We start from the raw sequence: 12,837 nt of genomic DNA on the forward strand, positions 1-12,837 counted from the left end.
GGCGCCCCCCACCCCTCGCCTCCCTCTCCCGCCCTCCCCCCCGCCCCCCCGCTCCCGGGCGCCCGCCTCCCTCCTTCGCGGACTGTCTCCCGACTCGCCGGCTGAGAGCCCTTTTTGATTGCGAGCGGCCGTAGCGGAGCAGAGGCGGCGGCGCGGGACCTGCAGTCGCCAGGGATTCCCTCCAGGTGACGATGCTCTGGTTCTCCGGCGTCAGGGCTCTGGCTGAGCGTCCCTGCCGGCGCTCGCCTGGGATTACCTGCTGCGTCTTGCTGCTGCTCAATTGCTCGGGGGTCCCCATGTCTCTGGCTTCCTCCTTCTTGACAGGTAGGGGAGGGGGCGGGAGGGACCGGCCCTCCCGGACGCTGCCTTGGTACCTGGGAGAGGAGGCGCTGGCTTGCCCCGGGGATGGGAGGGCGCGGAGCGAGCACCTGGGCGCCTGCCGCTCACCGGCCGGTGGGAATGAAGCGAAGCCCGTGGGGTTAAGGGGGTGGGAAGGCAGTGAGAAGGTTTAGGGGTGGAGAACTGAGGGGATGTGGACACCCATACAGTGCTAGCAATACTTCTATTTGTATTTGAGAAATTCCTTGATTTATTTTTAATATTTTCCTCGATCTTATTTTGATCTCTTCTCTCCGTATATAATCAAGGGAAAAAATCGCACCGTTTCCCACATATCCTCCTTTCTGACTCTGTAGAGTTTCAACATATCTTCTGTGCTAGGAATGCTTTTTAAAGCACCCGCTCTCCAGACCGTGGATTTAAAGAAACTATCATATTTTAAAAGGGTAATACTAGCAGGATATAGTAATTATATGTTTTCAGGCAGGTGAAGACCTCAGCTGCTATTCTGCAGGACATACTTTACTGACACCTGGTGCAGAAAAGAAACGATTGAGTCAATTTCTAAGAGGAAAGACAATTGTGTTTCAAAAAGTAATTTCAACTCAAGACAATAAGATACACATAAAGGCCCGTTCATGGACACAGTCCTGAATTTTGTTCCAATTTAAAATTTGCCCTAATGAATTTGAATTTTTTTTTTTTTTTTTTTTGCATATGGAGGTGTGTGTTTAGTTGAAATGCCTTCCTAAAAAAGGAGTATTATTAAAGATCCAGTGAAATACTCGGAGTTGTGCTGAAATCATCTGAAAACAGAAATCTATCTCTATCTAGCAGTCTTTAAAAAAAAATCTGTTCAAATAAAACTATTTAAAATATTTTTTTTTTTTTGAAGGAAGGGAAACTTTTTTTGGGGGGGTGAGTTTGATCATTTCAAACTCATTAGGAATTTCAGAAATTTAGATTGTTTCAAAAAGGATTAGTGTAAAATTTTTAATTTTTGTAATAATGTCACTAAGCTAAGTTTAAATTATTATTTTTTTCTTCATTTCAGGTTCTGTTGCAAAATGTGAGAACGAAGGCGAAGTCCTCCAGATCCCATTTATCACGGACAATCCCTGTATAATGTGTGTCTGCTTGGTAAGTATGGAGAGTAGGTAATAGGAAGCCAATTGTTGCCACTGTCAAGATTAATCCATTGAATATAATAATATAACCAGATCTTAAAAATTGTTTTTAGCCATTACAAAATTGCACATAGCTGGTGAATTGAATTCAGTTGAATTTCTGAGTTTTACAGACTTTGGCTATTTCTGTTTCATCAGGCTGGGAATTCTTATCTTTGACATCATCTGTACGGAAGTAACTTTAAGATGGACTTTGTATGGCATTGTCTCAGTGATCATTACCTTTTGCACTGTCTGTTCCCGGGAACGGCTCTTAGCCACCAAATCATAGGTGCCATCAAACTTTCTGCTTTGAGTCTGTCATCGGAGCTCAGTGTGAAAATGATGAGATAGCATTTAGGTACCTTACGAGGGATAAGATGTGTGACAATGGAAAAGAGAGGTGACAGTCACAAAGGACAAACATGAGGACAAGATGTAATCTTGGATTTCTTTGCCTGTTGTAGCCTAAACTCTCAAAAACAGTCTTTATGTTTCTGATTTGGTGAAGCATGAGTCAGGAAGGACATTCAATCCTTAATAAAGAATGATACTGGCTATCAGTTGCTTAGTTAACATTGGCAGTGTCCAGTAGATTAAAAAAAAATAATTTGTTTCAATTTATTTTAGCTTAATAGTTAATGATAAGATCGAATAAGTAACCACATGGGGGAGATTAAGATATATGAATAAGAATTTCTGAGATGAAGTGTAGACTGACAAAAAAAAAATATTTTTAAAAGAGTTTTACATGCCAATCACTTTTGGCAAACTGTGATTAAAAACTACACACCACAAAACTCTGTTGGAAATTCGCTGAGGCAGTCAAATGCACAGCCCCAAAGTGATAGATGGCTGTTATCAGATCAACATGCTCTACGGAACAGGGGAGAAGGGGTTCTTCTCTGTTTAGGTGAAAGCCAAGCCATCTGGATTTAAACTACCCACACTTTTTCATGACAAGAGATGAGGTCAGTGTTCCAAAATGATAAATGGGTGAAGCTGAATGCCTGTATCAAATGGTTATCAGGTTCTGAAGACTGAGAGAATCAACCGAATCAGAAGTGAAAATGCATTACATTTGCCGGGAAGATAAATGTCGCCGCCTTAATAAAAGAGAGTGAAGATAGAAGGCCTTTTCAGATTTTGTGTTTATGAGTTGCCATGTAACTAACGATCTCTCACTAAGGGACCTGTTGAAAAGAAGCTTCGTGTTTAAATTTTGACCCAGTTATATATTTACAAGGGCAGTGTGTGTGAGGGGGCAGAGGGATAATTTTCCTTTTTAATTTAGCTTATCTTTATAACGTGAGTGAATTATTTTATCGTAATCTCTTAAGATTTCAGAGGAAATTACCCTGACTGAGTAATATTTAAATGTGCTTGGAGCTCCAAGCTCATGTGAAAAATATTGTTTTTCTTCCTCGGCAATATTACTATTTATAAAGATTAAATATACAGTTTGGGCTTTGCAAACTGTTTCCAAAAATTCTCCACACAGCATTTCCCCTTTCAGAACCCCAGCCTGGTGGGAAATAGTGACTTTCTCTGAAAATGAAGCTTTACTGATAAGGTGGAATCCTGCCGTTTTGAAGGTGAGGAGTGATGAGGAAAGATGCATTAGAAAATTTGAACTTCAGGTGAAAAGCATATTGAATCCAGAAAAGTATTGATTAAGTTCAGAAGGGTAGTGGGTTCATTTACATCTTTAAGTGATGTTTGGAGGTATCTGCTTTGAGTGACAGCTGTCGGAAATCCTTCTTACCGTGTCAAGTCGGGGCTCGGGCACTTCCTTATTAGGAAGATGTCTCAGTGTTCTTTCACCAGCAGAAAGGCTCAGTGACACTTTATCGTGACCTGCGCAGGGGTTTAGGATGATGGGACCCAAGCTGTCATAGTCATCGGTGCTTCCTAAACATTTGTAATGACTCGATAAAATTAAGTAAGAATCGATGGATGACCAGTTTTCTATCTGTATATGCTCTTGTAAGTTTCCACTGGACTCTCTACAGTCCGTGGATTCCAAAACCCCACACTTGTTATGAGGCTGCTTAGCATTTTTCTACTTAGGCTGGAGGAGAGGCCTATTTAACAGATAGATAATATTAGCAATAACTAATATATATGAACCGCTTTATTTGCTGGCACTTATCTAAAACTGCATTATTTTATTTAATCCTCAGAAATATCCCTTGAGCGCTTTTACCCCTACTTTACAGATGAGGAAACTGAGGCTAGGGCAATGAAGCAGCTGGGGAAGGTCATATTTTAGTAAATATCAGAGCCGAAACCCTCTCGCTTTCGTCGGCCTCTAGAACACATGCCTGTAATCCGCTGAAACAGGCGATTTGCTTAGTTAACGTGTGAAAAAGCAAGCAGAAAATAGGAAGATCGTCGAGTTATTTCACCGCTTGGCGTTGCTCCGAGTTATTTTGTTTTTTCTTTGGAGTCTCTTAGGAGTTCGGCTAGCTAACATTTGTTAATCACATTATATGAAAGGAAAATCTCGTTATTTGAGTTGACCTGCAGGGAGCTTTGCTTGTGAGCTAGTTTTGTGTATGTACATTAAGAGGGTATGTAATAGTCAAAACTGTACTTTGGATAAAGAAAATAGTCATATTTAGTTTGTGTTGGTCCAGCCTTTTGGCAGAAAGTTACCTAAAGCTGAGCATAAGCTCGTATCTTATTTCATAACATGTATTAAAAAAAAAAAAAAAAGCCAACCTCAACATATGCTTAAAAAAGACATAAAATGTTACAGTTGGGAGGAAATAGGTGGCACAAAGTCCTGCATATAATTACGGTGTAAAAACTCGAAACCCCCCACCAAATCAGCTTGGCCTGATTTAAACTTCTAAGCTCCGAAATGTTTCAGAGGTGGAATGAGCTCATTTCTGTGGGCATTTCGAGCATGACAGCGGGAGCAGTGGCCACAGCAAGCAGGACTGGATAATTTTATTCTCATTCATCCTCGCCTGCACAGACCCGAGCCTTCTGCCAGAACCAGTCGTGGTCCAAGAATAACCTGTCTGTTAGCTGGTGATAGATATCGTTTTAAAGTGTGTGGGACAAAAAGCTTTGGTTCATCCGTTCAGGGGAAGGTGAGAAGCTGGATCATGGGCCTGAAGCCTGGGATAGGCAGCTGAGTTGAAAAATGCAAGTGCTCTCTTGTTTGGTCAGAAAGCAAAGCATGGCTTTTCACTGCCGTACAAAGTGGTCTTTGAAGAGGCTAAGGAAGGAGGGCCCAGACTTACTGCTTTGTGTGATTTCCTCACTTCTTGCTAGAATTATATTTCCCATGACAGGGGTGTCATCCCTGAGATAGGAGCCAGACACACCCCGATAATGAATCTAGAGCAACTCTCTGGCTCTCTTGGGTGTCCCTGAAGCCATCGAGTGAACCCGAGCAGTGGTCCTCTGGCTTGTCACCCCCTTCCTGCCTACCCGGAGCAGAGAAGGGGGTGGCACGAGCCAGTGAGGTCGGCCCAGTGCTGGAAACCTGAGAAAACTTCGGAGGTCGAGACTCAGAAAACCAGAAGTCAGTCAGAGCTGAGTTTGGCAGACATTTTGTTCAGCAGAAAACATTATTCCGAGGTTTAAATTTCCTCTTTTAAATCCAGAGGTGCAATGTAGAAATGGACCCTCTGCTCATAAAAAGCAACGTGAAATTTGGTGTTACAAGAAGCGGGACTCCACCTCTCCCCAGGCCAAGCGAGCAGTGAACACAGAAGAGACTTTGTCTTCTGTCTTCCACTTTTTAATCACAAAAATCCTCCATCGCTAAACAAGTAGCTACCAGCGTCTTCGATTCTCTGGGGTGCCTTATCTCTATAAAATCCTCATGTTTTTTACTGTTCAAATTAACTGGCTAGAGAAGAGATATCTATTATCTGAAACAAGTGTTAGGCACATGTTCGGGAATGAGGAGGATAATGTTGCATCAGGATTCAGTTCGTGTGTGTGTGTGTGTGTGTGTGTGTGTGTGTGTGAGAGAGAGAGAGAGAGAGAGAGAGAGAGAGAGAGAGAGAGAGAGATAAAGTAATCCAGATGTGTTCAGAGAGATACTGCCCTTAGTATACACACATGTACATAGACTGCAATAATTTTTTGAAAATGGTTTTGTATCATTTTTAGACTTTGGATTTCCCCTAAGGAAGTGATCAGGATTGAGTAATTGATTGGTCGATTCATTCATTCTCATTCATTTATTCATTCATTCTCTCTTTAGAAAGTATTTTGACCAATTGCCTTCCCATAGAACAATATATTCAGTGGAACAGTTTTAATGGGAAGGTAACTAATTTATGGCATTGGACTGGCCAATTCACCAATACCGGCCCAGGCGCGAATTATTTATTGAGGCTCAGAGAGGCAGAGCCGGTGTCCTGAGTTACAGGTTTCTGAGAGGCAGACTGGGATGCGAAGCCAGTGCCTTCACTAAACCAGTGTGTTTCTGCTAGTCGTTTACTGCTTTAAAACATCTATGGTTACCCCTCAAGGGCTTCAGAGACTTATTTCCACTTCCACAAAGCCAGCAAAGTCTGTCTTCGGGGGGCAGTTAGAGTGATTCTGGTCTTGTAGCACAAACCGAGTCTGCAATTTGGAGGGCCTTTTCAAAGGAATTCACAGTTCAGGCAGCTTTTGACGGGCATCATATCATTTTAGCAAAGGGTTTTTGCCGTGGCATCACAGAGGCCTGGGGTCAAATGCTGGTCCTGTCACTTACCGGTGGTCAGCTTGGGAAAGTTACCTCATCTTTCTAAGCCTCAGTTTCCTTCTCCAGAGAGTGGGGTGGATATCAATACTGAGCTCACACAGTGGCCGTGAGAGTTAAATGAGATACAGCATCTGAGGCTTGACCCAGGGCTTGGCAGATAGTTAGCTTTTTACAATGATTCATTATTGTTGTTGATGATGACATTCTTATTTCAATTCTTATTCCCTCCCTTAGAATAGTTTGCAAAGGCTCATCAGAAAAGGGAAAAAAAGGAAAGCTTGTGGAGAAGAGACACAGGGATAACGGTGCCAAGCCCACCCATCATTATGAACGAACATTTACGAACATTGCTCTCTCGGTAACACTTGGTGGGGTTTTCTGCCCCTCCAGACTTGGACTGGGCCGATCTGCACTGCTTCCTTATTGGTCCAGTGGTCTGTGGGCCCCGGTATAAGTTTTCCCCTTGTTCTCCATTAAACACTAAGAAAACTTTCCATGGAAGAGGGGCCTCACTTTTCTGCCGACTATTTACATCTCTGTGCCTGTGGGGTCACCTTCACTTGTACTTTTATTGGCAGAGGGATCGGGTTGGGACTCGGGAGCGTTGTAATCCTGGAAAAACTGCCTAGTGGTCTGGCATCATGGGGATTTTCCTGGCCCGCCCGGTGGAAGGCTCTCAGCTCCGGTCCAGACCCGAGTGGCTTCTGCAGCCTATGAACTCACGTGCTCCCTGCCCCATCCCCATCCTATTTTAAATGCACTTTCTTTTGTTTCGTGACACTGGTCTTTTCAGTGCATATCGACAGTCAGCTGTGTTTTGAGTGTAGGACATAATGCTGGGGAAGGAGAGCCCTTCTCTCGACTAGATACAAATATGCCGAGGGCGGGAGAATAGGACGTGGCAATGGGAAAAGTCAGACGAGGCAAAACGATGGCCAATAGAGCCAATGAATCCAAGTTTGTTGAATAAATAAAGGATATCGGATTTTCACACCCACTTCTATGGTTCTTCTGTCCAACCGATGGTATATTGACGCCTTTGTGCTATAAAAGAATACAAATAGCACCACCTTTCAAGGCACCAGGGGGTCAAGTGTGCTTGTTGAACTTGGTTAAGATCAGCAAATGAGCTGGGTGTATATTTTAAGACCTCTTGATTCCCAGTTCTGATTCTATAAAACACCACTCCAGGCACTAGGGAGAGCAGGTTATAAATTCAATAATATTATTCTTTCTTCCTTCTCTCCACACTTCCCTTACATTTCATTCTCCCCTTACATTTTATTTTATTGTTTTTAGCCTTTTCTATGTTTGAAGCATTGTGCTGGTTGGGCGCCTTGGGGACACAAAGACCAATAGGATAGATTCTTGCTTACAGCTCACGGGAGAGACAGACACATGCGTGAATAAGTTTTACAGGAGTGACAGAAAAGCATTCTCATAGTCTCAGTCCCAAGTTCTAAGGGGACCATAGATGAATTCTGTCTGGTTATCTAGAACCTTGAGGGGCAGAGGAAAGATACTGACAAGGATTTGTTGGAGGAAGGGCACAGGGGAGAATGTGCTTGGGATGTGAGGAGATGGCGGAGTCCCATGCACCCAAAGCGCTGACGGGATTGGGGTCAGAAAGCTTGGTGGGAGCCAGCAAAGGGAGAGCCTTGAGTACAATGATAAGGACACCAGTTTTCCTCATCAGGAGGAGCCGTTTAATGTTTTGTGCAGCCACAAGACACAGTAAGATGTATTTTACACAAAGGTCTCTAGGAGCTTTTGTGGGCAGAGGCTGGAGTCTGGACAGCAGACTCCAGGGATGTGTTGTGGTCAGTGGAGCAGGAATGGGCATTGAGAATGAAAAGAAGACGTTGAGATGAACCAATGTGGCTCATCCTTTTGAATTCCTATAAGTACCTTTCAGTTCTGCAATATTTGGATTAAAAGATTCTAAACCATGCCCAGCAGGGTACAGCAGTTAAAATGCAGAAGTCCTTATAGTGGAGTGATGTGCTAAGGTATCACTGTAGCCATCACTTTGCTAATCACTTGGTGTCTTTAGAGCAGGATGCTACTAATCGAATTGAATGTTTTACTTCCCAGAGCTCATGCTCAAAATTCTACATTGGGTGCTGGCTCTCTCTTGTTACTCACAGTGACAGCTTGTTCTACACTGTTGTGTGACCCATTGGCAGATTACTTTTTCTGGTAGGTACTACCATGAGAGTATGTATTCTTGGTGTTAGTACACATTTTATACAATACTCAAAATTGGGTGGCTCGCTTTAAAAAAAAAAAAAAAAGTGTACCAATGTGTTGAGACTCCTACACTTGCAGAGGAGCCCAAGTTGACAGCACGTGGCAATGAAATAGATGGCTGAAGTGAGAGATGGAGTGATTGGAGGGAGTTTTGAGACAGCCAATGCTATAGATCATGTAGGAAGAGGCGAGGCCCGGGACTTGGGTGGGCGATGATAACTGTAGACTTGATGAGTTGGGCTGAGTAGACCTTCCAAGTAGAAAAGCTAAGTAGGTTCTTCAAAATGTGAATCTTGATCTCAGGAGAGAAATCGGGACTAGAAGGACACCGATTCGTTTACGGTTTACGTTGAAATAAACTTCAAAACTTCGGGAATAAATTATTTGTCTTGGGAAGGGGTCTAAATGGAGATTTTGAGAAATAGGCCTAAAATAATATGTGGGAGAAGGGTTATATTTAAGAAGGATAGAGAAGAGGAAGCCCATGAAAGAGATTGAGAAGTAGTTACAGAAGTATCAGGAATGCACAGGCCAAGGCAGGACACGTTTGAAAGAGAAAAAGACCAGTGGTATTAAGTATTGCAAACTTAGACTGAAGATTCTAGAAGAATATCAAAGAAGGACTTTCTCCTCATTTTCTCAGACTGTTTGGAACAATCAGTAATGGTGCCCACCTCCCTCCTACCCACTGCACATTTGTGCATGAATCGAATTGATGGTCGAATTTGGGTGGAACCCCATTTGACAGAAATCCAAAACTAAGACTGCTGTAGGAATTTCGAAAATTTAGTGCAGCAATCACAAATTTTCCAAACTTGGATTTGAACAGATCTTAGGAAAAGGGAATAAATACCACATAAAATTTTAAAAGGTACCGAAACAAAACTAATTTCATGGATAAAAGTAATATACTTTTGCAAATGTCTTTAGCATGTTTCTATAGTTAAATGCAAAATGGACAAGGCCACATTGAGGTGTTTTTTTTTTTTATCATTATGAATAAGAACAACAATATAAAAGAGCTTGTCTAATATAAAATCTTACTGTTATAAATTTTGGGTTTGCTCTATTAAACTGTTATTGGTGCTTTAAAAATGTTGGGATAAAATATAATCCCTTAGATCTTCGGGAATAATATTTTCTTTTTTCACTAAATTTTTAACATCCATTTTGTCATTGAAATACAGCTATGGAGTGGTGGCCTCGGTGTCTGAAATTATGAGTTCAGGTCTCTCCTCGGTCGCCTGGTAGCTGTGCGTCACTGAGCAGGTGCCTCGCTCTCTCTGAGCTTTAGTTGTGAGCACCGGGCAGGTCACAATGGTGTGCACGTGCCCTCTTTTCTAGGCAGGAGTAACGCTGCAGACCTCACGTGTGACAGTGGCCGTTAACCGAGGGGATATGTACAGGGTAAATCTGCTGACATTTGTGAAAAGTCCTTTGCAGTCATTGTAAACGGAATTACTGTCAAGGACATGAACTTGAATAGAAGAAAGTGAAATATAGGCCATAGGCTGGTTTTAGCACATAAATTAATGAACAACATTTAGGGTAGTGGTTTCTATGTTGACTCCTTAGTAGTTGTATGACTTTGGGTGAGTTGCCTAATATTTCTATATCTTGACATCTTTATTTCTATCATAGGGATTTTGTTAGAATTGTGAGTTAAAATATGGAAAATTCTTAGGACCAGGTCTGGTACATGGTAAGCACTTCGGGAATGGTAGCTACGGCCACTATCTAAATGCTGTGTGATTACCGCCTATGCCACACTTCTAAGAAGTGATTACACTGACTGTTCTTATTACAGTCTATCATCAACATCCGTGAAATGTGTTTACCCTGAATTTCTGTCAGCATAGAGGGTGGAACTTCAGTTGATCTCGCAGCTAGCCTTTCTGCTAAAAGATGGAAAACCCTAGTAGTATTTGGAGCTTAGCAAGATGGGTTGCTTCTCAATTTATATCTAAAAAAAAAATCGTTGACCTGCTTGATCAGTGGCATCTATAGACAGCTAATCACAATGTCGCTTTTACGATGAGGCCCACTTGTTCATTTGAGGCATTTGCCATTGAATCAGGAAGAGGTAGGTGGGTGGCAAAGATGTAAAACTGATTACTGAGTGGACCCACTGAGCCTGACAGTGCCAAGTCCTTTCCATTTCAGAGTGTTCAAAGTTCTGCTATGTGCCCAACCCCAGTCACTCGTGAATAACTGTGCTGTGGTGCCTCGCCCTACACAGCGTAGTTCCATATGAACCGATGTGACTGGATTTGGACATGTGGACCCGACAAACTCACATAGAGGCCCTGTCAAGTCCTCTAAGAGTCTGTGTCTCCTTCTTGTCCATAGCTTGTCCTGTGTAGTAGTGTAGTTGTTTGGACAAATTTATGTCTTAAGAGAGGAGGTCCTCAAGTGTAAGAACCTTGTCCTGTCATCTCTGTAAGCCCCATAGATTCAGCGAGAGGTCCGTGACCTTGAGACTTGAGTGGGAGTCGGGATGGAGTTTCCTGTTTATGGTTTGGGTTGTTAACACTTGGGATAGCTCCCCCCAGAATGGAACTCCAAGTTCCCAAACACGATTCTCCCAGAGTTTGTTCGCAGAAGGTCAAGCTCCTCTATAAAAGGCATCCCAAGTAATCATTACAAAAACACTTGTTTTTTCCTTGGAAAGGAATGCCACTTACATCTGAAAATTTAGACTCGTATAGACACTAAGAGCTGTTTTTATTGGTGACAAAAGGAACATTTTCTCTTATAGAAATAGCCTACTGTCCAAAGCAGCAAAGGGGGTGATGGAGCAGGAGGATCTGGAATGATCTCAGGTCTGCTTTCCGAAATCATGGGTTAAAATGCCCCCTACCCCCTGAAGCTGTGCTCTCCAGCGACTTCCTCCTCCTCTCAGCGAGGCTAACTCCGAAAACTTGACACAAGCCTTCGTGTTTATATTAGGTTTTGGATGTTAGCTCCCTTGGCTTGTGGTAGCTGACTCTGTTGAAAATTGTGTTTTTCTTTTAAGGACAAAGGCCTTATTGTATGTGCAAGTCGTGTAGAATAATACGGTTTTTTTTTTTTGTTTTTTTTTTTTAATGTTAGGTAATGGGTGGTACTAACCCAGATCTGCCAAATGAGAAATTCAAAGCTCTGTAAACTGACTGGCAATTTAAGGTTTCACGCAGGTAACTCAATAAGAGAAAATGGAAAGAGATAAGTGACATCTTCCCTGACCAGAGCTTGTCCCCCGAATGCCCTGCTTTGGTGGAATAACCATAAAACGACTCCGGGAGAAGACCTGCAACATGGGTGATGGCACCCAGAGATACTTCAAAGAGAATGACAGCGATCATAAAAATCATGCAGATCACAGCGCCACATTGTAACTTATGAAGGCGCTCATTTCCTAAATAGCTCTTGTATTCTCGGTCAAATAAATAGATTTTGGCTAGATGTGTTTTTGTGGCTGCCAAGGCTACTAGGTGTAGTCTGAACATCTCATTTTTATATTCTGCATGGTGGGCCTCTCTGGCGGTCTGCTGGCCTTGTCGGCTGTGGGTGACCCCAGGGAGGCCGTTTCCATGAGAGAATGGGCCTGGACCTCGGAGATGAGGCAGAAAACCAGAAGGCCCAGGGCAGTTCTTCTATTTCTTCGGGTCTTGGTGAGAGGCATTTTTAGCATCTTTATCTCAATTTCTTTTCCTCTTTCTCTGTAAACAGTTTTTTTTTTTTTTGAAACCTAATTTCTTAGGTTCCCGCAGTAGCATTAGGGTTCTCTTTAACGAGCAAGGAAATGACATCTTCGTGATTTTCCATATTTACTCTTAGAGCTTATTTATTATTTAGAACATACTAGGGATTCCTGTTCCGCTTAATTTTCTAATTGAACAAAACTGTTTGAGCCAAGATGTGAAAGTTGCCCCCTCTTGGCTCAGAAGTGCCTGTGTTTTGTCAGTGGTCAAAGGTGCTTGGGGAGAAAAAAAAAAGGTGCTCGGAGGTTCTGCTCCAGAAAAGCCTGCTATGCCATGTTTCTCACATTTGACTGGATTGTTCTGTCCCTTTACTTCTTGAAAATTCATGAATTCCAGAGGCTCTGATGGTGACTGTGTCTCTCCTGCTTTGTGGATTTATAGTGTAAAAACAGTAGCATCCAGACATTCACATAGCAGCATTTCTTGGTCTCAGGGAGACACCAATTTCCTGATTGAGAGGACATGAAAGATTATTAATCAGATATTCTGGGTTGGGAGACTGGGCCTTTTAGGGTTGAGAAGTGGCAATTTCCTATTTTCAAGCACATGTGAAACAATGGTCCCTGTGCCCAGAGGGGCCCACCAGAGGTCACCTCTGAGTCTCATCAGCACATAGGTGAGC

The 12,837-nt window shown here is 42.6% G+C and overlaps 1 protein-coding gene and 1 long non-coding RNA gene across 5 annotated transcripts in view; both read left to right on the top strand.

Moving 5' to 3' along the window:
• Positions 1 to 37: 37 nt before the first annotated feature.
• The window catches only part of BMPER (BMP binding endothelial regulator), a 250,531-nt gene continuing 237,731 nt past the window's right edge, over positions 38 to 12,837 (top strand). For 2 of the 4 annotated variants that reach the window (XM_023532029.1, XM_023532028.1), the window contains exons 1-2: positions 39 to 324; positions 1,394 to 1,479. In XM_023532029.1, coding sequence (XP_023387797.1) covers positions 192 to 324; positions 1,394 to 1,479 — 219 coding nt within the window. In that variant the 5' untranslated portion in view covers positions 39 to 191. Of the gene's footprint in view, positions 325 to 1,393; positions 1,480 to 12,837 lie in introns of all 4 variants that reach the window. The other 2 variants (XM_023532027.1, XM_011362474.2) reach the window with 2 other exon arrangements.
• LOC111741248 lies at positions 797 to 1,217 on the top strand. Its single transcript, XR_002780939.1, has 2 exons — positions 797 to 933; positions 1,063 to 1,217. It is a non-coding gene; the product is annotated as an uncharacterized LOC111741248 (long non-coding RNA).

Source organism: Pteropus vampyrus, unplaced genomic scaffold, assembly GCF_000151845.1.
Source record: "Pteropus vampyrus isolate Shadow unplaced genomic scaffold, Pvam_2.0 Scaffold75, whole genome shotgun sequence".
Taxonomy (NCBI): Eukaryota; Metazoa; Chordata; class Mammalia; order Chiroptera; family Pteropodidae; genus Pteropus; species Pteropus vampyrus.